Source organism: Anthonomus grandis, chromosome 4 (genome assembly GCF_022605725.1).
Source record: "Anthonomus grandis grandis chromosome 4, icAntGran1.3, whole genome shotgun sequence".
NCBI lineage: Eukaryota > Metazoa > Arthropoda > Insecta > Coleoptera > Curculionidae > Anthonomus > Anthonomus grandis.
The window spans coordinates 18,103,259-18,125,847 of NC_065549.1; the positions used below are offsets into that span (position 1 = coordinate 18,103,259).

General features: G+C 32.5%; 1 protein-coding gene across 2 annotated transcripts in view; it reads left to right on the plus strand.

Moving 5' to 3' along the window:
- The window catches only part of LOC126734817 (autophagy-related protein 2 homolog A), a 56,340-nt gene extending 36,370 nt beyond the window's left edge, over positions 1–19,970 (plus strand). Inside the window, exons 23-31 of one of the 2 annotated variants that reach the window (XM_050438572.1) lie at positions 2,453–2,620; positions 2,679–2,850; positions 2,896–3,100; positions 9,761–9,843; positions 9,903–10,094; positions 10,157–10,311; positions 14,418–14,570; positions 14,627–14,783; positions 19,508–19,970. In XM_050438572.1, coding sequence (XP_050294529.1) covers positions 2,453–2,620; positions 2,679–2,850; positions 2,896–3,100; positions 9,761–9,843; positions 9,903–10,094; positions 10,157–10,311; positions 14,418–14,570; positions 14,627–14,783; positions 19,508–19,581 — 1,359 coding nt within the window. In that variant the 3' untranslated portion in view covers positions 19,582–19,970. Of the gene's footprint in view, positions 1–2,452; positions 2,621–2,678; positions 3,101–9,760; positions 9,844–9,902; positions 10,095–10,156; positions 10,312–14,417; positions 14,571–14,626; positions 14,784–19,507 lie in introns of both variants that reach the window. The other variant, XM_050438571.1, reaches the window with a different exon arrangement.
- Positions 19,971–22,589: the final 2,619 nt, after the last annotated feature.

A 22,589-nucleotide genomic window follows, 5' to 3' on the forward strand; every position in this document is an offset into this window, starting at 1 on the left:
GACTAGTTAAAAGGCACAAATATCACCCCTACAAAGTTATTCCTGTGCAAGAGTTATTTGATGACGATTTCGATAGGCGAAATGAGTTTTGTGAACGCTTACAAAACATGGGCAATCTAAATAATAATTTAGTAACAAATATTATTTTTTCCGATGAAGCCACGTTCTGTTTGAATAGTAGTGTGAACAGACAAAATTGTCGATATTGGGCAACAGAAAATCCGCATTGGATGATGGAGGTAAATACCCAGTACCCTCAAAAACTAAATGTGTGGTATGAAATAGTGCGCAGAAGAGTAATAGGTCCCTTTTTCTTTGAACAGACCAGACTTTAACGGGACAGGTGTATCTCGATTTTCTCCAATTTGAATTCCAGCATTACTAGCTTTATTTCCAAATCCATTGGACCCAGACTATCCCGACGAAGAACTAATTTTCCAGCAAGATGGCGCTCCTCCGCACTATCCTGTCACTGTGCGGACATTTTTGGATGAAACCTTTCCCAATCGGTGGATAGGAAGGAGAGGACCCATCAAATGGCCTGCTAGGTCGCCTGACCTAACACCAATGGACTTTTTTTTGTGGGGATACCTCAAGTCGAAGGTATTTGTTAATCGGTCAAATGATCTAGACGACTTGAAAGAAAGAATTCGCAGAGAAGTGCATGCCATAACTCTGGAAATGATTGAAAATGGCCAACGAGACTTTATTGATCGCCTTGGATATTGTCAAGCCGTGAATGGCAACCATTTTGAACATTTAACTTAATTTTTGTTCTTTTTTTATTTGTTACATGAAATCGTCTTTTTTTTGACTGTTGACTTTAGGTATAGGACATGATGCATGAAACAAACGTAAAATTCCACGCGAAATTCAAAGATGAAATAAAAAAAGATGCTTTAATTTGAAAAAATGAAGTTGATGGTCGTAATTTATTTTTGAGCAACCCTGTATATACAAACTTCACGTACAAAAATGCGCAACTTACGAAATAAAAATCGACGGGTCCGAGCGTTTTTTTTCGAACACACCCCTGAATTTTAAATGAATTTAGACATAACTTTTGGGATGCACTGTATATATTATAATTCAAACAGCATAGACCAATAAGGGTAATCATCTAAGTGTCAGATCCTCAACAATTTAATTCGCAAATCCTCCGAAGACCAGAAAACGTAATTATACAGAATCTTGTAAAAGTTCTAAGAACCTAAGTTAGGCATATAATTAAATTATCACTATAATTATATGCCCAGTGTATGAAGTGCGTAGCAAGGAACTCCTACATACGCTATTAACTTGTTTTGCAAATTTTATATTAAGTACCGGCTTCAAAAAAAAAATAAAACCAATTCATTGTAAGTGAAGCTCATCAAAAAAACTTAAATTTGTCCGAGAATTTTTGAACACCCTGTATAACTTCAATCGCCAATGTACCCTGTATATTGAAATTGTAACAAATTAGAAAATGAATCCGTTAATAATATTGAGGACTAAAAATTCAGTATAAATAAAGTCGCTTTTTGGTGAAAATTGAATTTGGTATTACCAGAGTTTGGTTTTTAGTATTGGTTTCTTTTAAAAGTTAAAACTTTCAGTATATAAAATGCCTAGATCCATGATGGTTTATGGTAAAGGCTTTTGAATCAAATTGAAAAATATTATAGAATGGTAAGACAAAACGTAACATTACCTAAAAAAAAGAATTGTGTAAATAATTCATGTAATGATACTGTAATACCTGATAAAACATAACTAAAAAGGAATGCAATGAATTGTCAGAATATAATTTTATGCTTCTGTATAAAATTATGACAGCTTTGACAGATTAAAACCTAATTATTATATATCTTACCGTTAAAACTCGTTTAAGATCCAGAAATGACTGTCGTTCCACATGTCTTCCCAATGATGAGGATTTCGTCATTGAATTTAAGTCATTGAATCAAATGGGTTTATTTATTGTCCTATTGTTTTGTTATATTGTCTATTGTTTTGTTATATATCTAGGAGACGATTTCTCTTTAATTGACATTGTTATTGCAAAAACTTCGGAAAAGGGAAGAACGGCCTAATTTATGCAATATAGTTCATCCCTCAAACTTCTTAAACTTCAAATGTTGTTCAAGTTTTTGCCGGGGAGAGTGATGATTCCCACAATTTCGTAGATTGATTTTTAAATTTTTTATTTTGGTTAGTTTCAGTAGACATTTCGCGTAAGCCATTTAAAAAAATGTAAATCAGGAAAAAAACGAGAACCCCTTTCCCTTTTGCTAAAGTGTTTTTAAGTTTATCAGTATTTTATGTCTCAATAAAAATACTTCTTTATCTGAGCCCTCCATATATTCAACCACATTTGTCTCAACAATTTCCATTATCGTTTTAAATGAGGATTTTGGTCTTTGCTATTTTACTAGCACCTATTTTGTTAGTTAACTTAAAGATTTTTTAGGTGAAATTTAGCCATGAAGTTTATCCGGACACCGCCAAGGAAGCTTCAAGACAAGTTCTATCAATTTGCGATGTTGAGATCAGAGACAGATTGGCTACCAGTCAAATTAATAAATTTTTGTACCAATATTCTCGTCAATCCATTCCGAGGGAACCTAATTCGAATATGGTAATACCATTACTAAATTAGTTCATTTATTTTTAATTATACAAAATGTACATTTCAGATTTTAATAAAGGCATTACACGTGCGCCCTGACCCAAAGATAAAACGAGAAGAGTGCGATCTAAAAATTTCTATACTACCAATAAGGTTGAACATCGACCAAGACGCATTATTTTTTATGATCAATTTCTTTAAGGAACTTGGGAGTGATGGTCATGACAACTTAGCCACAGGTAAATTGTCGTCCGAGAGGGGTAGTTTTATAAAAGATTTTTCAGGAAAAGAAACTAATCCTACGCACCAACCGCCAATCATGACAGTTTCCATTGATAATGAAGATGAAATCACCCAACAAGCTATCGAGACTGTAAATGAGAACCTTATTTTGCTAGAAAGTCGGTACCATGCGGAACCTGAAGAGTTGGCTGAATCTGATGCTAATTCTGGTGCTACTGGTGATGACGATGCACCTATTTATTTTAGGTAAGTGATGAACATTTATGTTGTGTTTTAAGGAGCATAAGATTTGTATATGAAAAGCTTGTGTTGAAAAGCTTAAAACACTTTAAAATCATGATCCTTAATTATTCGCAAATCATACATCAGATCAGAAGTGCAAATATCATAGGTTTGTATTAGGATTTTCATTATTTGATTTTAAATATGATACTTTTTTTACACCTTTACAGTCTTTATTTTGACGCTTTTATTTTAATTTATATATATATATAGCAGGTATCAAAGTTTACTTTTGATGAGTTTTTTTAATACCGATCTTTTTGAAATTTGGAAAATATTTTACTCTTCTTTATGCCCACATCCATTTGATATAAATTTATTAAAAAAAGAAAAAAAAACTAAAAAGTTGGTCAGAGAAATGGAGAATATGCTGCCCCGTTTTTTCCGATGAACTGCAATGATCTCAAAACTTATTTTTTTAAAGTAAGTTGATGGCTTGTTGAACTTTTTCATGAATTGTAAACTCTTATTTAAGGTTTGGTTTTCAAGATATTTTACTTCATTTATACTTCATATTCGTAAGTAGAAAAAACGATAACCATAAAAACCATAAGTGCTTTAGAACAAAATACTTTTTTCTTTTAAACTAAGAATATATTTTTTTATCCACAAGTTTAGAGACAAACTACTTAAAATTTCTAGGAACCTATGCTAAACCGTCATCTTACCAAAGAAATCAAACGTATTGTTCACGTTTGTATTAAGTGTATCTAAAAAAATTCTGTTTAAAAAGCTTAGGATAAGTTAATACCAAATCCTTAAAAATGTAGGCAAATCGATCCACCAGGTGACGCCATTATACAAGGTGTTATAAAATTCATTGCAAATTTTTAATTGGCCTTTTTCTTTGCTTAAAATAGAACTTTTTTTTCTTTAAATATGTGATCTAAAATTCATCGCTTGCGCAAAAAGACTTTAATAACGGAATCCACTAATTAATGGTACATGGAAAAATCTCAGTCTCCTTATTCAAAAATCTTATGATTTAACAATACTTACCTTTATCCTAAAGTTGATATTAACAGAGATAACAGACAAGTGGTGAGGTTTTTATTTCTGATAAGTTCGAAAAAAATTAAACATATCCAATAAAATTCGGTATTTGCGTTATTTTTCAGGGTGAAAAATTGTTTTTATTTAATTTTAAACTGATATGAGTTGTCTATGGCATTTTTCATAATTTATTGGAAGTAATACATACAAAACATAGTTGATCATTATTTTTTTACTTAAAATTGAATAAAATGTTGTTGTTTTTTTTTTTAAGAAGTAGCCCTAAAGATGGCCTAAATACAGGCCGAAACCTCTGCATTTCTTCTGGACCAAAATTAGTTTTATAAGTCTTAAAATTTAGACTTCTTAAATATGCTTAATATTATTTCGTAGAAAATTGTAAAGAAAAGTATGTAAATGACCACTTGAATAAAGAAGCTGTATGAGGTGGCACTATTAGTAAGTCATGTGTTATTATAACTTCTCTCAAAAATGGTAAGAGCAAAAAATAATTTATTAAATAAATAAGGGGGTATATGAGAGTGTATTATACGATGTAAGAAAGACGTAAAATGCATGTTTCTTTGTTGTTCCATTTTGAGCCAATCGTGTCCAGAAATGACGGAGTACACTCCCTTCTCTTCAGACATGCCGAATAACCCATACAAGAATTCGGTGTACCTAAATTCTATGCTTATCCAGTCCAGGCAAACAGTAAAAAATGACAATATTTTTATTTAGTTAGTTTTAGCTTAGTGTTTATGTCTAATATGAATTGGAACCTTAGTCTACTATAAAATAAACGTCAGATACTAGTTATATGAGCGTCAAATGTCAAATCTTGATTAAATGTAAGTCCAAGATTTTTTATACTCGGTCTTAAGGTTTCTGGACGGTACTTCTGCCCTTCAGAAATAACCTATTAGCAGTTATAATCTTATTTCGTTGTCTTTCTGAGCCCACAAGCACGTCAACTGTTTTTTCTGGGTTTAACAGTAATCCATTTTTCTTCGGTCAGATGCATACTTTTTCTAAATTCTCGTTAATAGTGATAAAGAATGAAGACTCAAGAAGAGGGCGAACTAATAAGTACACTACCGCTCAAAAGTATTTGCCCACATATGACTGTTTTAAAGTTATAACTAAAAATAATAAACCCATCAGTTATTCTTATGAAACGGTTTATTTACAACAAACTGAATATAAACAATACATTTTTCAATTAACTAAATTTAAAAAAATCAAATTTTGGATTCATCTACATGTCCGCCTCGATTTTTAATAACAGCTTCACAGAGTTTCGGTAGTCTTCTAATTAATTTGTCCAAAGTTTCCTGAGGTATCTTGTGCCACTCTTCTTGGATGATCCTCCACAAGTCTTCTTTTGATGTGGGGCATGATTTTCGCACTTGTCTATCCAGTTCATCCCACAGTAATTCGATAGGATTGAGGTCCGGTGATTGTGGGGGCCATACCATAACTTTCAGAAGATGTTGCCTTTGTAATTGATCTAAATATTGCTTGCACAATTTCGACGTGTGCTTGGGGTCATTGTCATGTTGAAAGATTAAGTTTTCCCCAATTATTCGAGTACCAGAAGGAAGTACATTGTCACTTAAAATTGTTTTGTAATCATCTTTTCGAAGAATTCCCTCTATTCTAATTAGATCGCCCACTGCAGATCCTCCGAAACAACCCCACACGATCACCGAACCACCACCGTGTTTAACTGAGGCCACCGTACAGTTCTCAGCGACCCTTTCATTAGCATAACGGCGCCAAAAACCTCGAATTTTGACTCGTCACTCCAGAGAACTTTCTTCCAGTCATCAATGGTCCATTCTTTGTGTGATTGGGCCCACTCAAGTCTTTCTGCCTTCAGTAGCGGTTTTGATACAGCTAAACGTCCTTTAAGACCAGCATTATAAAGTCGCCGTTTTACTGTCGAAACACTGACCGTTTTTACGCTCCTTGTTGATTTTTGCTGTGATTTCAGGGGCGGTAAGGCGTCTATTGGGTTTGCTTGTAATTATAATATTTAAATCCTCCTTTGAACTTGTTGCCTTTGGCCTTCCCGATCGAGGTTTTTTGCTAATAATCCCTTCTCTGGTGAATTTCCTAACATTATAATCGACAGTCCGCCTTGGAATTCCCAAATCCGTCGAAATTTGACGGTTAGTCTTTCCAGCCTTATGAAGTCCAATGATAATATCTTTTGTTTCTACCGATAACTCTTTTGTTTTAGCCATTTTAAAGAGTGTTGAAAAACCAGCGGTGACAATCGTCAATAAGCAAGCGAAATTATTTACCAATGTTACACAAAATCAATTCTTGAAGACTAAACACCTTTAAATGTTTCAAATTTCATCAGAAACGAGCTGTAAACAGATTAGTTTTTTAGAAGAAGTGCATATTTTCACTACATTGTTTGTTATTTGCAAGACTATTTTTAAATACTCAGTGTTTTTCAACGAACCATAGTTGATAGGTATGCTGTTTAAGCATATATGATGCAATTTACAAAAGAGATACAATCTAAATATAGATATAAAGATAAGATTTTTGTATCTAATTTAAAATATTAAAAAGAATACATGGCGGGCAAATACTTTTGAGCGGTAGTGTACATTTACCAATCGTCGGCATACAGATGATAAAATGTTCAAAGATTTTTTTAGGCAAGTCAGCTGTGTATAATGTAAATAGCAAAGGTCCCTTAAAAATTAAGCCTTGTGGTAGCCGCTATGTTTACGGTACTTAGCTATGTTTAAAGTTGTAGACACCCACTGTATACTATTTATCCTAACCCGATGCTCTCGACCAGTTAAGTATAACTCAAACCATCTGACTGTATTTTAAGAAAGTCCATGAGATTTCAGTTTGGCTAACAAAACTTTGTGATTCAGAGAGTCAAATGCTTTTGAGTAATCAATAACAGGAGCACAGAAACGGATAATCATAGTAAATACTTTCTCGGTCGTTAAATTTATCAATATCAATATTCTTTATATTCCTAGTATATTTAAACGTAATTTAGTTTTTTTTTTTGTTTTTTTTTGGTGGTGACTACATGTGTTGATGACTACACTCGTTGTTATTTATTGAATGTTCTTAATAATACGAACGTTCAACTTTATTAATCAATGTACAGTTCGCTGTTTAAATTGGTTGGACCCAATGAATTGTTACCGATTTCACCAGACGTTATTTTAAATTCATGTTGGAAATGGCGTTCGCAGACTAAATATGGATTTTCTAATTCCAATACATGTTTATTTTTAGAATTGGAAGAATTTAATTTCTGCACATTCGTAAATAATATTTGGTTAAAAACAGTAGGTCGGCAAAATTATTCGGTTATGACGGAAACGTCCAAATTTCCCACAGGTGCGAAATAATATGGATAAAGACTTTAAAATACTATAAATAAATGATTTGCCTATTGCAGTTACCGCACCAACCCTTGTGCTTGTTTCGGATTTTCTGCTAGGCGGACCAGAATTTCCTAAAAAGACTAGAATTTCTTAAGTTAAAATTTCCGGACGCCCTGCGTGTGAGCTCGATTGTTTTCCCTAACCGGTCCTAAAAATTCTTAAAAATTTAAAATCATTTATTCTTCCAAATTATACATTTCCAAGTATCGTCCTGTTTTATCCCAGATTTAATAACTAAATATCAACATGAAGGTTTCATAGCAACCGCATCTTTTATTATAACACATTTGCTTTCTCATAGTATATTTAGAAAAAAAAACACCTAAAAGTTCTAATAATTTAGAAAGGTGCAGTGAACAATTTTAAACGTAAATAATTCCAAAAAGTCGATTTTAAGCAACTTAAATGTGGTAAATAAGTTTTTTTACGTAAAAACAATGGAAAAAAAATTTTTCATTTAAAATTTAAAAACACCAGGGTACAAAAAAATTCTGACGTTACATATTACGAAAAATGCTACAGGCAGCGTTTTGGCTCCTGGAAAAATCTCAAATGTAAAATCTTCTGAAATATTCGTTGATTTTTTCGAAGTTAAAAAATAAATTTAACTTTCACCACCCTCTAATTTTTGAATATATAATTAAGGTAATGATAAATATGGTTAATAATTAATGGTTGTGATTTTTCCATATATTTTTCCATATAATAAGCCGACACCCTATAAAAAGATCTGTTATACCTTAAGTAAAATATTGTTTATTGAATTCTTCGACTTAGCTTGAATTAAGTACCGAAAGCTATTATTAAAGGGTTGAGTCCATAATTCTTTTAAATACGAATAAGTCTATTTTCTTTTTAAAAATTGAGCCCCTGTAAATGGGCGGATTAACAATTTTGTGATTATTACGCCAATGCTGGTAAAAAAAAGTTTAAAATTATGTAAGATTTCTAGATCGTATTTTAATTTTCGTAGGAAATAGAAAATATATAGATATGAAATAGTATTCTTATAAACTATTCAAAATTAATATAGAGGCATGTCTTTAAAATTCAATAAGTAAAAAAATATGTATTATTTTGTCAAACATAGCTAATAGGTGCCTTTATTAAAATTTACTTAAATTGTTTTCAAAAGGCTGTTTGGTAATACGATTAAAAAAATACAAATTAAAGTATCAAAGACAAATAAAAAAAGGTACATTAATAATGAGTATGTCCAACTCTGGCTCTAAGAACTTTGGCACAACGATGAGGCATGCTTTCCACCAAATTCCTGATTATTTGTTGTGGTAACTACTCTCTAGTCTAAAGTTTCTACGATTTGCTCGATGAGCTAGAGTTAATCTAGGGGTTCTAGCAGGTCATCTCGCCTGGAGTTGTCCTTCGTGCAGTCGGTTTACGTATTCTCCTTCTACCCAATACATCAACATTCATTGTTAAAATTTAAAAAAATAATACCTATCGCGAAGTAAAGCAAAGTGAAACTAAATAATCATTTTATTATCTTTTTTTTTTGTTTTTTATGTAGCTAGAAGTAAAAAAGTAAACAACCGAAATTCCTTTCCTTTCATGATATAGAATTAGTAGAGAGTACACACCAAAAGTTTTAATTGTGAAATATTTCACGTTATAATAATAATTATCATTTAAAATAGTGTCTCTTTTCTCATTTTGAGTAGTTTATTATCTAAAATTTATTTGACCGGAGACGTAATAGCCAATAAAATAGGTAACTTATTATGAATTTATCAGAACAATACATATTTTACTTACATAGTACTGGTCAAATTATAACTCCATTCAATTTTGTCGAACGAGATGTTCTTTCCCTTAGAAGCTAACAAGCGTCAAATAAAATAAATGTTGCTTTAAATGTTTCAAACCAGATTCTGTTGGATTGCACTAACGTTAGTTGGGTAATTAGATACCTTAAAGTTTGCTTTTTAAACGTCAATTAGTTTCTCGCTGAGGATGTTCTAACTTAAGTTTCAACATCTATTAGGCTCGTCATAAACTTTAAATGTAGCAGCAAATATTCATATCAATAAGTCCATTCTTCTAAATGCTTGACATCGATTGACTTAATTCTAAGTGAGTACAAAATAATGAAAAATTACGTTCACGTGGTATGAACTGGATTCTTTAAATTGTTTTATCATATATTTTAAATGTGAGAAATTAACATAATTTGTATTAGATACGTTGAGTTTACGCAAGATGTCCTGATTCGTCTGGATTATGAGGGCAAACGGGTCGATATGAGCCATGGTCCTCTAGCAGGTAAGTTTATAATCCTTTTTATAGAAAAAAGTGAGGTTTACAAATATAATTTTGTATAGGTATCCTTATGGGTTTGGGACATCTCAAATGTTCGGAAATTAGACTGAAACGGCTCGTTCACCGACATGGTCTTTTGGGTGTATCCAAGCTGATTGGTTATTTGTTGCAAGAGTGGATCAGCGACATTAAAAGAAATCAACTGTCAAACATTTTGGGCGGCGTAGGACCCATGAAGGCAGTGGTACAGCTCTGTAAGTAAACTGTTATAATTTAAGTTTTATTATTGAATTTATATTAAATTTCTTTTTTTTAGTCCAAGGGATAAAAGACCTCTTCTGGCTTCCAATACAGCAATATCAGAAAGACGGTAGAATAGTCAGAGGTTTGCAAAGAGGCGCAAACAGTTTTACTACATCTACGGCAGTGGCTGCTTTAGAGCTTACGACTAGACTAATCTATTTCATTCAAGTAAGTAATTTAATTATGTATATTGTCAATAATTATTAACATTTTAATATTCGAAGCATTCGAAAACCATTTTTCATAATGCTATTAAGGGTTTACTGTTGGTTCAAATATGGCTGCCAGAACGTGAGTTGAACCCTTGTGATTTTTTTTGGAAAAATGAATTACCAAGCACTTTCCCTTTTTTAAAAATAATTTGTCATGTAAGAAAAAAAATAATTCAATCATTGGGGCCTGTTAATTTTAATTAGTGAAAGGTTCTTGGTACTTCCAAAAAAATATCCAAAAATATAAGGAGATTTTTCACATTAAGACTTTTCCATCATGTCTATATAATGCTAAAAAAGTATGTCTCTATAACAAAATAAGTGAAATTGCGCACTGATTTACCATTTTCTCTGTCTATAGATAATGGATATGAAACTTTTAAGCTAAGTGAATACTTATGTTTTAATAATTTGTCTTGGACCAATTTTAAGATAATAATAAAATAATGTAATGTAATTCGAAACTTGTTCATGAGAAACAAGTCTAGATGTCATGTCTAGCAAGTCAATGTCTAGATGAGAAGCTTTGGCTAGCAATTCCCTGATCGTACCTAACCGTTGTAATATGAATCAAAAAAGAAATATTTTTTAAGTAAATATAAATACAAATGTGTTATACCTTTCTACAAATGACATTTTTGACTTAACAGAAAGCGTTGACTTAACAGAAAGCGTTGACTTAAAGATCATAAATACAATAATTTGTTTAGAATTCCAGAACATTAGATTTTTATCCTACATAAATAAAAGTCATTGTCTGCTTATAATAAATAAGTTTGGTATATTGTTGCTTGAAAGGAGAGTGTGATAATTTTTAAGATTTTTTCCGGAATTATACATTTTTACAACATTATAGGAAAAAGAGTGTTCGGAAGCAGCGGTTTTCTGAAATAAGGGTGTTCTACCCCTATGCCTAATATTAATATTATCAATATCTGTCCTAAAAGATATTCGGTCATACAAATATTTGCAAATAATTTTGTTATACAAACATGTCATACAAACAATGTTATACACTCTAGGTTTAGACAGTTAGTATCTGCGATTTTGTGAGAAATATGTTTAAACCATGTGTAAAAAGGCACTTTTATTTTAGCTGTCCCAAATCAGGATATGAAAGTATTTGATCAGATTTTCAATTAAGCCAGTAATTAAACAATGTATTTTTATAAATGAACTGTCAATTCAGGAAGATAAAATATAGGAGTCTTGCTAGGCGAATAGAAGGATGAAAGCTAAGTTTAATAAAGGATGAAAAATTACTAGTTGCATTATTTTCACTCACTGTATACCTAGGACATTTATACAAATAAAAAATAAAACTGATAACATGCACGAGTTAACATAATTGCCTCCTTTTAATTCCAAAAAGGGGTAAATATTAATTTTAATAATTATTTTGCAAAATAAGCTTATGGTGCTAGGTGAATATCTACATCTTTTCTTCGACAAACATTAAAGTTCCTTAACTTACTAAGGAACAAAAACTTGATATCGAAAGATCTTGTGCAAAAAAATACCTTTCTTTACCTTATTGAGGCTATTCCGAACAAATTAAAAAACATCTACATAACATTAACCATAAAATCAGGAGTACACCAATACACTACTTTTATACTAATTTCTTCAATTCTTAAACTGTCAATAAAAGTGTTGGTTCTGACCTTTTTATTCTCCATCACTATTAGTCGTGAGGTTCACGATGTCTTTTCTCCTTCTCCATAGAAGAATCATTATTTGGAGGCAAAATTTAAATAAAAGAATTAGATATTAGGGCCCTAGTGAAAAACTTCAACGAAGTGAATTACATTTAGATTAAATGTTCAGGCGCAAGTTAATAAAAACGTGTTTATTTCTAAAACGGTCTATCTTTTAGAGATCAAGGTAGTATGCCTTTTTTGGCTAAAATTAAAAGCTGTTTTATTACTTTTACTGCTAAAGTGCCAATCTTGAGGTGAAAAAAGTTATGACCGTTTTAATCGACCAATGTTGTTTAATGTGACGCATTCTAGTGATAATAAGTGTAACATAAATATCATTTGTATTACTGATCCGAAAGAATTATACTCTATTTCAGAAGTGTATAGAGCAATAAACTGGGGAATTCCGTTCTGTTTGGCTACATTTCGTGGTAGTTCATAGGCGCAGGTACTTATCATATTTATGAATTTAATTTTCACGGATTAAATGCCTTTATTTTGAAAGAGATTAAATACTAAATAAATACTTTTAATCCTTTTGTATAGGTACCTATCTTTTAACGCTTTGTAACATGCAAAAATGGGGTCAGGTAATATATACAGACTATAAATACTTTTAAATCATATTTTAAACGTTAGTAGTCACTGCTACGCTGTAGTGTAATCACAATATTATTATCCCAATATTTAAAAAATGGAGGTATTCAGTCCAACGAAAAGATGTACTAAAAATTCTCCACTATCGCTGAGTGAAAAAGTTATAAGTGCCAGATCCAAAAGTGACATTTTCAACTGTTTTACTTTACATATTATGTTCAATAAATTTGTGAAAAAAATATATTATTCCATTTAAACAAAAGTAACTTTCTAAAATAAAATAGCATTTAAGTACATTAATTATAAGGTAAAAAACAAGTCCCAGTTGCACGCCTTTGGCGAACCGTTTTCAATGTTTATCAGTGGGTAACAATGGGCAAAACTCATAAATTGACCCAAAACCGGGTGGCACTACCTGCAATCAACGAAAAGAAAGAATTTTACATTGAAACTAAGGGTAAAAACACACGAGGCTGTTTGCAAGCGGTTTGCGCCGCGACGGTTGTCGCGCCGTGGTCGAGCTCGGCGCCTCGTTTATGGTACTTGTGAGCTTTGAAACAGACGGCGCCGCCTAATCCCATAAAACGCGGCGTCCGACGCGCGTACCCTGCTCGAGACCAGGGGCCGCCGGTACGCCGCTTGGTTTTTATTGCTTTAGCGGCACTACCGCGGCACATCATTTACTTATCTTCTGTGTTGCAAACCACACGTAGGGTTTTTTGGTGTGTTTTTTTTTTGTGCAGTGTTGAAAATTGTTCATTTATTATGGAAACTAGGGAATTCAACATAGAAAAATTAATTACTGAGGTTCAATTGAGGCCAGCGATTTGGGATTTGCGTGATGATAATTATTCAAACAGAATTTAAAAAAAATAGGCATGGGAAGAACTTACTACAGAATTTCTAAGCGCAGCTGCTTCTGTTGAGGAAAAAAAAATATAAGTATGTACATATTATATGCTATATATTATATGTATATTATATATTATATGCTATTATATTGATTCGTTATCAAAAGCTTTTCTTTCACTGATATGCTATCTCTCATAATGGTATTAGCTTTTGTACATGGCTCTTGGATCAATAAAAGTAACTCCTGGTATGATTCCTTTGACATTCTGGTGAAATTTAAAAAATTTTCCGGATCTTCACAAATCTCCTTATAGATGGAAATATCCCTTCTCGTTTCTTTCCATAACTATGGGATGTATCCATAGCTTACGTTTCGTTCTATTTTTTTTTTGGTTTTTTGCGTAATGCCAGTGCCGATGCCGCCAACAAAAATAAAAAATCATTTTCACTGTCGGAGTCCATTTTGCTCACGATAAATAAAAAACTGTGAACTGTATGCAAAGCTTGGCAACATCCAACTGATCTTGTAATTTTTCGTGCCGTTCGTAGTTGCGAAAGCCGTCGCGTGTGTTTTAAGTCGAGCGGCGGTCCACCGGCCGCCGTCGCGGCGCAAACCGCTTGCAAACAGCCTCGTGTGTTTTTACCCTAATACCCAACTAAGGTAGTGGCATAAAATATTGGTGGATCACCAGGTACCACTTTTGCATACCTAATGAGGTTTTATTGCTCTACACACTTCTGAAATAGAGTATAGAATACATCAAATTTCACTTTCACTTCACTTGGGTCAACACCTTCTAGAATGAAAACCAATAACATTTTATTAAGCCGAAAAGCTTTAGCTTGATGTCAATTATCGTAGATCAACCTGTATTATTGTATATAACATAAGATTCACGTGCTTCATTTTTAGATTACTGCCGAGACGGCGTATGATATGCTCTCTCCATCAGGACCTAGTATAAGGACAAAGAGGCTCGCCAAACGGAAGATTCGCCGAAAACGCTACCATCAGCCTCAAGATATAAGGGAGGGGTTGAACAATGCCTGTATCGTTGTTAAAGAGGTATATTAGTTTTCGTCATGCTACTTGTATTTGTTAGTATTTTATATTATTTACAGGGTATCGGTGAAACGGCCGATAACATTATTCAAACCGCGGCAATGGAAAAGGAGCAAAAAGGCATCAGTGGTGCAGTTGGAGCTGTCATTAGACAGATACCGCCTACGATTCTTAAACCTATTTTGATCGCTTCCGAAGCTACAACGAACGTTTTGGGTAAGTTTAATTATTAAATATAACCGTGCAGACTATATTACTACAGGCTCATGTTCTTGAATCAATGGAGTATAATTGCCAACATCACAGTACGGTCAAGTTCAATTCATATCGTCAAAAACGGAAATAAAAGATATTTTTATTACCATTTCTACCTGCTATAATTCAAGATTTTTGTGCTGACAGTTTTTTTAGTAACTGTTATATATCAAAAAATATATGTTTTACTTATTTTCTTTGTGTTTATTGAAAAATATTTTTTTATTTATTTCAAATATTGGCTCCCATGTATGTTTTACAGAAAAACTGTATTAGACTTTTTTAAAGGTGCAAGTAAGATAAGCCACCATACCAAACTTCATTACTTTCTGATAATTTAGAATTAAATAGAAGTCATTTGAAAAAAAAACTAAAAACTAAAATATGAAACCACCAGGCAAATTATCAACATGTTATGTCAAAGTGTTGCCATCTATTTATTTAGTAGTCAGTATGAATAATTATTATACTAATCAAGAAAAAATAATTGAGCTTAAGTGGTACTACATGGGGAATAGGTTTTGAAAAGCCTCCGAAATGTTCTCTGTCAATTTCCCTGATAGGCATTTTCCAATAAAAAAAAACAGTGAAGAATATTGTTAATAACTTTGAGACTAAAGGTATAGTAATCAGTAAATGCAAATGCTAATGTTATGCTAATAATAACGCTAATAATTATATAATAAATGCAAACCGATTTACAAAATAATTATATCAAATTATTGGGAAGAAAAACCGTATCTCAAAAGTGGTTGTTCCCAATAATGTGTTATTTAAAAAAATAAATAAATAGATCTATGGTTGGAATCCAATGGTTGGAAAATCAATTGGTGTGACACTCAAATTACGAAGACAGTTTTGCCACTAACCAAAAGTCCTTATTTTACTCCGCAGTAAAAGTGTAGTAAAAGAGTAAAATAAAGAGTTTTGGTTAGTGGTAAAACTGTCTTCTAATTTGAATAAAGTAAATGCCAAAATTACTGATTGGGACATTTTAAATAGGCATGTAAAAGATTTAAGTCGAAAAAACGCAATGAAAATGATTTTTCCGTGATTACTTAATTCAAAATTAACGCATTCATGGCACTTCATGGCGCAACTTTCAACGCATTCATGGCGCTCTATTTAAAAAAAATAATTTTTTCTATATCTCATTTAAAATGAGAAAGTTAGTGTCACTAAAAATTTGGTAAAATATACAAGGTGTTTTATTTAAAAAACTTACTTGACAATGAAAACTTTGTTTTTGAGACACTGTACCGGGTGTACAACTAAGAGAGGTCGCCGGCCATATCTCAGTAACTAGTCATCCCAAAGCATAGGGAAAAAATTATTTTTATAAAAGCGGGAAAGAGAAATCGCTAAAAATTATTTACAAGTTCGTCCGATAACCGCTAGGGGACGTAATACAACATTAAAATAGAAAAAATTGGTTTTATTGAAAATATTCAAAGTGAATCCTAGAGAAGAATGATGCCGTTTTACAGTATGATAATTCTAAACATTTTTTAGCTTTTATCGTAATGGTATGGTATTATTACTTACCCGACTTAGTTGTTTTGTTGAGCGCTAGAGGGCGGTTTGTGTTAATTTGAAATTTTTCAGCGCTTTTCTGGTAAATATTAAATACAACGATGTAATTTTTTTAAATTTAGACTGAAAGAGCATGAAAAACATAAAAACTGGCACAAACCGCAACTAGATATCTTATTTTATTCCGAAATTATTAATTAAAATGTTTTTGAACCATAAAAATAAAACTCCAGAACTCAAATCTTTGTAATAAATAAATTGTTTTATATTCTTAATGGTGTGCTAGATGCTTAAACTGTTTTCCTTCATTTTCAATACACAGTCGAAGTCGTTGTGTCGTTGACAGAACCGGTATCTGGATTTCTGTTGTGGATAAGGAATTTATTGCATTGCGAATTCGGTCCTGCATGTCGTTCTGTGTTGTGGGTGGGGTGGCAAAAACTAAATCATGAAGGTCCTTCCCCACAGATAAAAATATAGAACAGTCAGATCTGGGGATCGAGCAGGCCAAGGAAATATACTTCCTCTTCCTATCCACAAACGATACTGCCTGGTTAAGTATTGACGAACTCTAACTGCAAAATATGCAGGGCAACCATGTTGGAAAATTATTTGCCCTCTTGTTTCAAAATCAACATCTTCCATTAACCCCAGGAGATTATTTTGCAAAAAATTTAAATACACATTACCAGAAAGTGTTGTGTGATTGAAAAAGAAAGGACCAATAATTTTTCCGCCAATAATGCCGCACCATACATTTACAGTCCATCTCCATCTCGCGGATCCAACGGGGATTTTCTTCTGCCCAATAATGCAGGTTTACACCACCAACGTTGCTAAATGATGCCTCGTCCGGCCATAATATCTTCGAGATAAATCGGGGATCTTCTCTAACCATGTACAACAGCCAATGGCAGAAATTGAGTCTGTTATCAAAGACTCTTTCGAGAAGCGCCTGGTGCAGAACCACGTTATATGGATGAAGTCTAAGTAAAAAACAATAAATATAAGATCTTAGGATGCTTATTAGTGTTGTAACAAATAAAAATAGGTACCTGTGCTCTTTCAGAATATTTTCTACTGTACCGTGGGATATTCCCAACTTCCTAGAAATATTTCGGATGCTTATGTGAGGGTTTATTTCAATATGGGCCAAAACATTTATGTTTATATTACGTTTGTCTCTATGCGCCCTCGTCTTTGATGGATATTGCCGCGAATACTTCCAATATTTCTTAACCTGGTAGCTAAACCGGTAAAGACTCATGATTATAGTGTCTTCGGTCAGGATATCTTTGGGCATATATACGGCCTTCAATGCGTGCATTTTGCATTAACTCAAAATACACTGCTAGCATATCAAAAGCTATGTCGTTTGGAATTACCTTTAGCATTTTTAAAAACTTAAATGATTTCAAAAACTGTCTTCGATTGGCCCCGAAAATATTTATCAATTTTCATTTCTCTCCAAAGCTTACTACTAACCCGTGACGCAATAATGCCAGCGCGGCCATGGATTTCATCGTTCAGAAATATGTTAATTAATAATTTCGGAATAAAATAAGATATCAAGTTGCGGTTTGCGTCAGTTTGGATGATTTTTCATGCTCTTTTAGCCTAAATGAAAAAAAATTTATCGCTGAAAAAATTCAAATTAACACAAACTACCCTCTAACGCTCAACAAAACAACTAAGTCGGCTAAGTAATTATGCCACATAAAAGCCTAATAATTACCCTTTAAAACAAAAGTAAGCTTGTTAAAATTCGTTAGGCCAATCAAAAGTTATCAACAATTTTAGATACAAATATTCAACCCTTCCCCCACCTATTATTTGACATATTAGAAAAAAAAAGTTTGAAGTAAAAAATTTTTAGAATTTATCATACTTTAAAATGATATCACTCTTCTCTAGAATTAAATATTTTACTTTACATATTTTTACTTTAAATATTTTTAATAAAACCATTTTTTTCAATTTCATTGTTGTATTAAGGAGGGCGCCCACTGAATCGGCACGTTCGGTCCGTTCAGTCGGTAACTAGCGCTCATACAATCGGCAGAACGAAGACACGACGACGTTTAAAAGTGGTTCGACCATTCAAGCATATAAGTATTGTGATTAAGCTCCCGTTTAAGCGTTTTTAAAAAAAAATAGCAGTTCCTCAGATTCTGAAGAGGATGTTATGATTGCAGTAGCCTGTGCTGCGAAAGCGAGAAAAGCGAAATAGATAGGCGGCATTCGTTGTGAGACACCCTGTATAGAGTCAAATAAAATAAATTATAACATTCCAACATGCATTTGAAACTATATAATAAGCTGTCTTTTTTGTGTATTTTTGTAGAAACATAAATTATATTGAAAGCAAGAGTTGTACACCACTTAACATCAAAACGAGAACTTTCACACTCGCACATTTCGCCGACCAAGTTGGCATCCTCAGATAATTAAAACTGAATTTTAAAATCTCCTGATGATGCCAACTTAATAAACAGTAAATAACGAAAACACCGATTTAAGATATAATAAATGACACTTACCAGAACATCCAGTTAATTTGGATACCTCTTCCCAAGAGTTTTCTTTCCTTAAATTATCATGATAATATGTGTTTTGTTCATCATACAATATTCTAAAACTGCGAACAGCTTCGATTAAAATTTCGTTTAACATATTTATCAAATCAGCGGTTTTTAAAATTCTTCGAAACAGTTCCTCACTATATGCGAAAAAATGCTAAAATAGTCGCAGGCTTCCGGTGCAATCGGCAAAAGTTGCCCTCCCCACAATAGGAGATCGTCGCCGGAGAAAACCGAACCGACCGAACCGATTCACCGAACGTACCGAACAGATTCAGTGCGCGCGGCCCCATTTACATACATGTGAAGCAAATCCGGCCGATTGTGCCGACTGCCGACCGTGCCGAAACGGTCGATGCCGATTCAGTGGGCGCCGTGCTTTACGCCCCCTAGCGGTCATCGTACGAACTTGTAAATAATTTCCAGCAATTTCTCTTTGTCGCTTTCATAAGAAATATTTTTTAACTCCAACAATATAATATTTGCACCGAATTTTGTAACATTCTTTAAATATTTAAAAAAAATTAACAGTAACATACTGTATGAAACTAAAACTATATTTTTGTATTTTAGGTGGAATGCAAAGCCAGTTAGTACCAGATGCCCGAAAAGAAGCCAACGAAAAGTGGAGAAGTGATCTATTATAGGGACTATATTTTAATAAATGTGATCCAATTATATAGAGTTAAGACTAACGAAACGTATATTGTTAAGAAAGAAAGTCGTTTGAATCTTATTGGTTGAAATCTAAGCGGCACAGATGACTGAATTCTGTACCTGTTAGAAAATATTAATAAAACGTGATATTATCATACGGACTTTGTTAGAATAGAGGAGGTATCGAGTTTATATGCAGAAAAGGATATCTTTAGATTTGTTGAGTGCAAGTGAAATAATTGGACAATTAGACTGTTTTGAATGCCATAGAAACTGATTAAAGGTATCCTCTTTGTACGTGTATTTTATTTACTAGATTTTATATATTTTGTATTATGGTAATTTTTAATGAATTGTTGAATAAATTTGTAATAGCCGATTTCGCTTTTGAATAAAATCAAAAATCATTTGTTAAAAAGGGCCAACTTACATAAGGTGTGTGAGTTGACTGAACAATATACAGGGTGTCCCATTAATAATGGTAAATATTTTAATAGCAGATTCCTCTCATAAAAATAATGAGGTTAGGTTAAATTTTCCTAGTCCGAAAATGAAATGCAACCAAGATACAGGGTGATAAACATTAAGTTTTTTTTTTTAATGTTGTCTATAACTTTAGCAGTTGTTTTTTGTTTTTAACTAAATTTGGCATTTGGAAGTTTTTTATTAAAAAAAAAATCTAATTTTATTAGGTTTTTTTAATTATCTCATAGAGGGAGCCCCCAGCCACATTTTAGTGGTTTTTTGAACTCCATAGCTTTTTTACGCCCTGTATAATTTTATTTTTTATTTTAAATATGCATTCTGCAAGCATTTTTGCTTACAAAATGTATACCTTAAAAATGTCTCTAGGATTACTCTTTTTCTAGATATTTACATTTAAAGATTTTAAAGACATCCATGAAAACCATATTTTAAACTATTTAAATTGCTATATTTTAAATGATTGATAAATAAAAATATAAGCCATGTTCTACATGGCCTCCATTTGTCTCAAGACATTTTAAAATTCTTTTATTAAAAGACCTCCGAATCTTAAAAAATAATTGCTCATTTCGAAATGACTCAGCAGCGGCTTGAATTTTTTCTAATAATTGTTCCCTTGTGTTTATTTGATTTTCGTAAACAATGGATTTCATGTTCCCCATACGCAAAAATCCAATGGGTTGAAATCAGGACTTCGTGCGAGCCAAGGTCTTTGACTTCAACGTCCTATCCAGTTGAAATTAGCATTAAGATATTCTCTCACGGGTCTAGCAAAATGCGCAGGAGCGCCATGTTGCATAAAAATCATATCTTGGCGCAGATTTGAAGGCAAATTTTCTAAATAATAAATGAGTTTTGTTTCTAAAAAGTTTAAATATAATTCACCGTTTAGAGGTAACTCGTAAGGTCCTAAAAAAAATTGTCTATAACACCACACCAAATATTTACTTTAAATTCGTGTTGAAAATGTCTTTCAGTAATGAGGTTTGGATTTGCAATATCCCAGGAATGTTTGTTTCTAAAGTTAAAAATTTCCCGTCGAGTAAAAGTCGCTTTATCCGTAAACATAATTTTATTAATAAATAGGGGATCTTGATTTTGTTGTTCCTGGATATAGGCGAGCGAAATCTAATCTGGCTGGAAGATCTGTCTCCAAAAGATTTTGTACTGGCGTAAAATGGTATGGATAAAGACGCTCACTATGAAAAATTCTTAAAACTGAGGACTTACTAATGCCAGTTCTTGCCGCCATACGCCTTACACTTATTTCTGGATCTTCAGCAACCTGGACTAACACTTCTTCTTCTTGATCCACATTACGTCTATTTGGATGCGCAATATCTCACTTTGGCCTGAATGAACCCGTTTCCCCAAGTCTATGGTAAACGTTTTTAAAGAGTTTAAAATCTGGCTGCCTCCTATTTGGATACAATTGCCCATAAGGTCGACAAGCTCTTAGACCGCTGTAATTTGCTTGGGCATAAACACAAACCATATCTCGCATTTCCGAATTAGAAAAATATTGATATCTAGGCATCTTAACCTAAAGTGATAAATAAAGACTACTGGAACTAACACTAACGCAACAAGTAACAATTAATAAGAGAACTATTAATAACTAACAAAAATAACTAATCGTGTGAGCTATAACGCGCCACAGCAACTAAAAAAACATAAATCGTGACAGTGACTTTGTTTGTTTTCATTTTTTTGTTAGACACAGCCTACTTATTTTTTTTCCAACTTAAAGTAGAAAAATATTCATTTTTTCTTGAGCGCATTGCAAGTTTTAAGTCCAAACATCTGGAGAACGGTAAATCCTAGCGACATTTTTAAGGTATACCTTTTTTAAGGAAAAGGACTTGCAGAATAGAAATTTATAATAAAACATTACATTATACAAAGTGTAAAAAAGTTATGGAGTTTAAAAAAGACTAAAATAAGGCTGGTGGCGCCCTCTATGGGATGATTTAAAGTTTTATATTTGGAAGAAACCCCCACAGACCAAATTTCATTAAAAACAAAGAACAAACGCTTAAGTTATGAGCAAAATTAAAAAAAAAACTTAATGTTTATCACCCTGTATCTTGGTTGCATTTCATTTTCGGACTAGGTAAATTTAACCTAACCTCATTATTTTTATGAGAGGAATCTGCTGTTAAAATATTTACCATTATTAATGGGACACCCTGTATATATTTTTTAACGCATGGTATGTTGTAACAAAAACTGTTACCGCGCAATGACAAAAGTTAATAGCGTCGATACATATACATTAGGTGAAATAACCCTAAATGCCTGGTAATGGAAGGAAAATAAATCTCTTAAAAAATACTATTATCAAATATTACCATTTAAATGATTAAGTCAGCATTAACACATCACAATTTTAACACTGAAAGAAACAATGGAGAAATTAATTCAAAAATATTAGTTTAGAATAATATATATCAAGAACTTAAAGTAATATAGATAGTACTATAAGTAATGTATGATTAGTTAAAATATCATT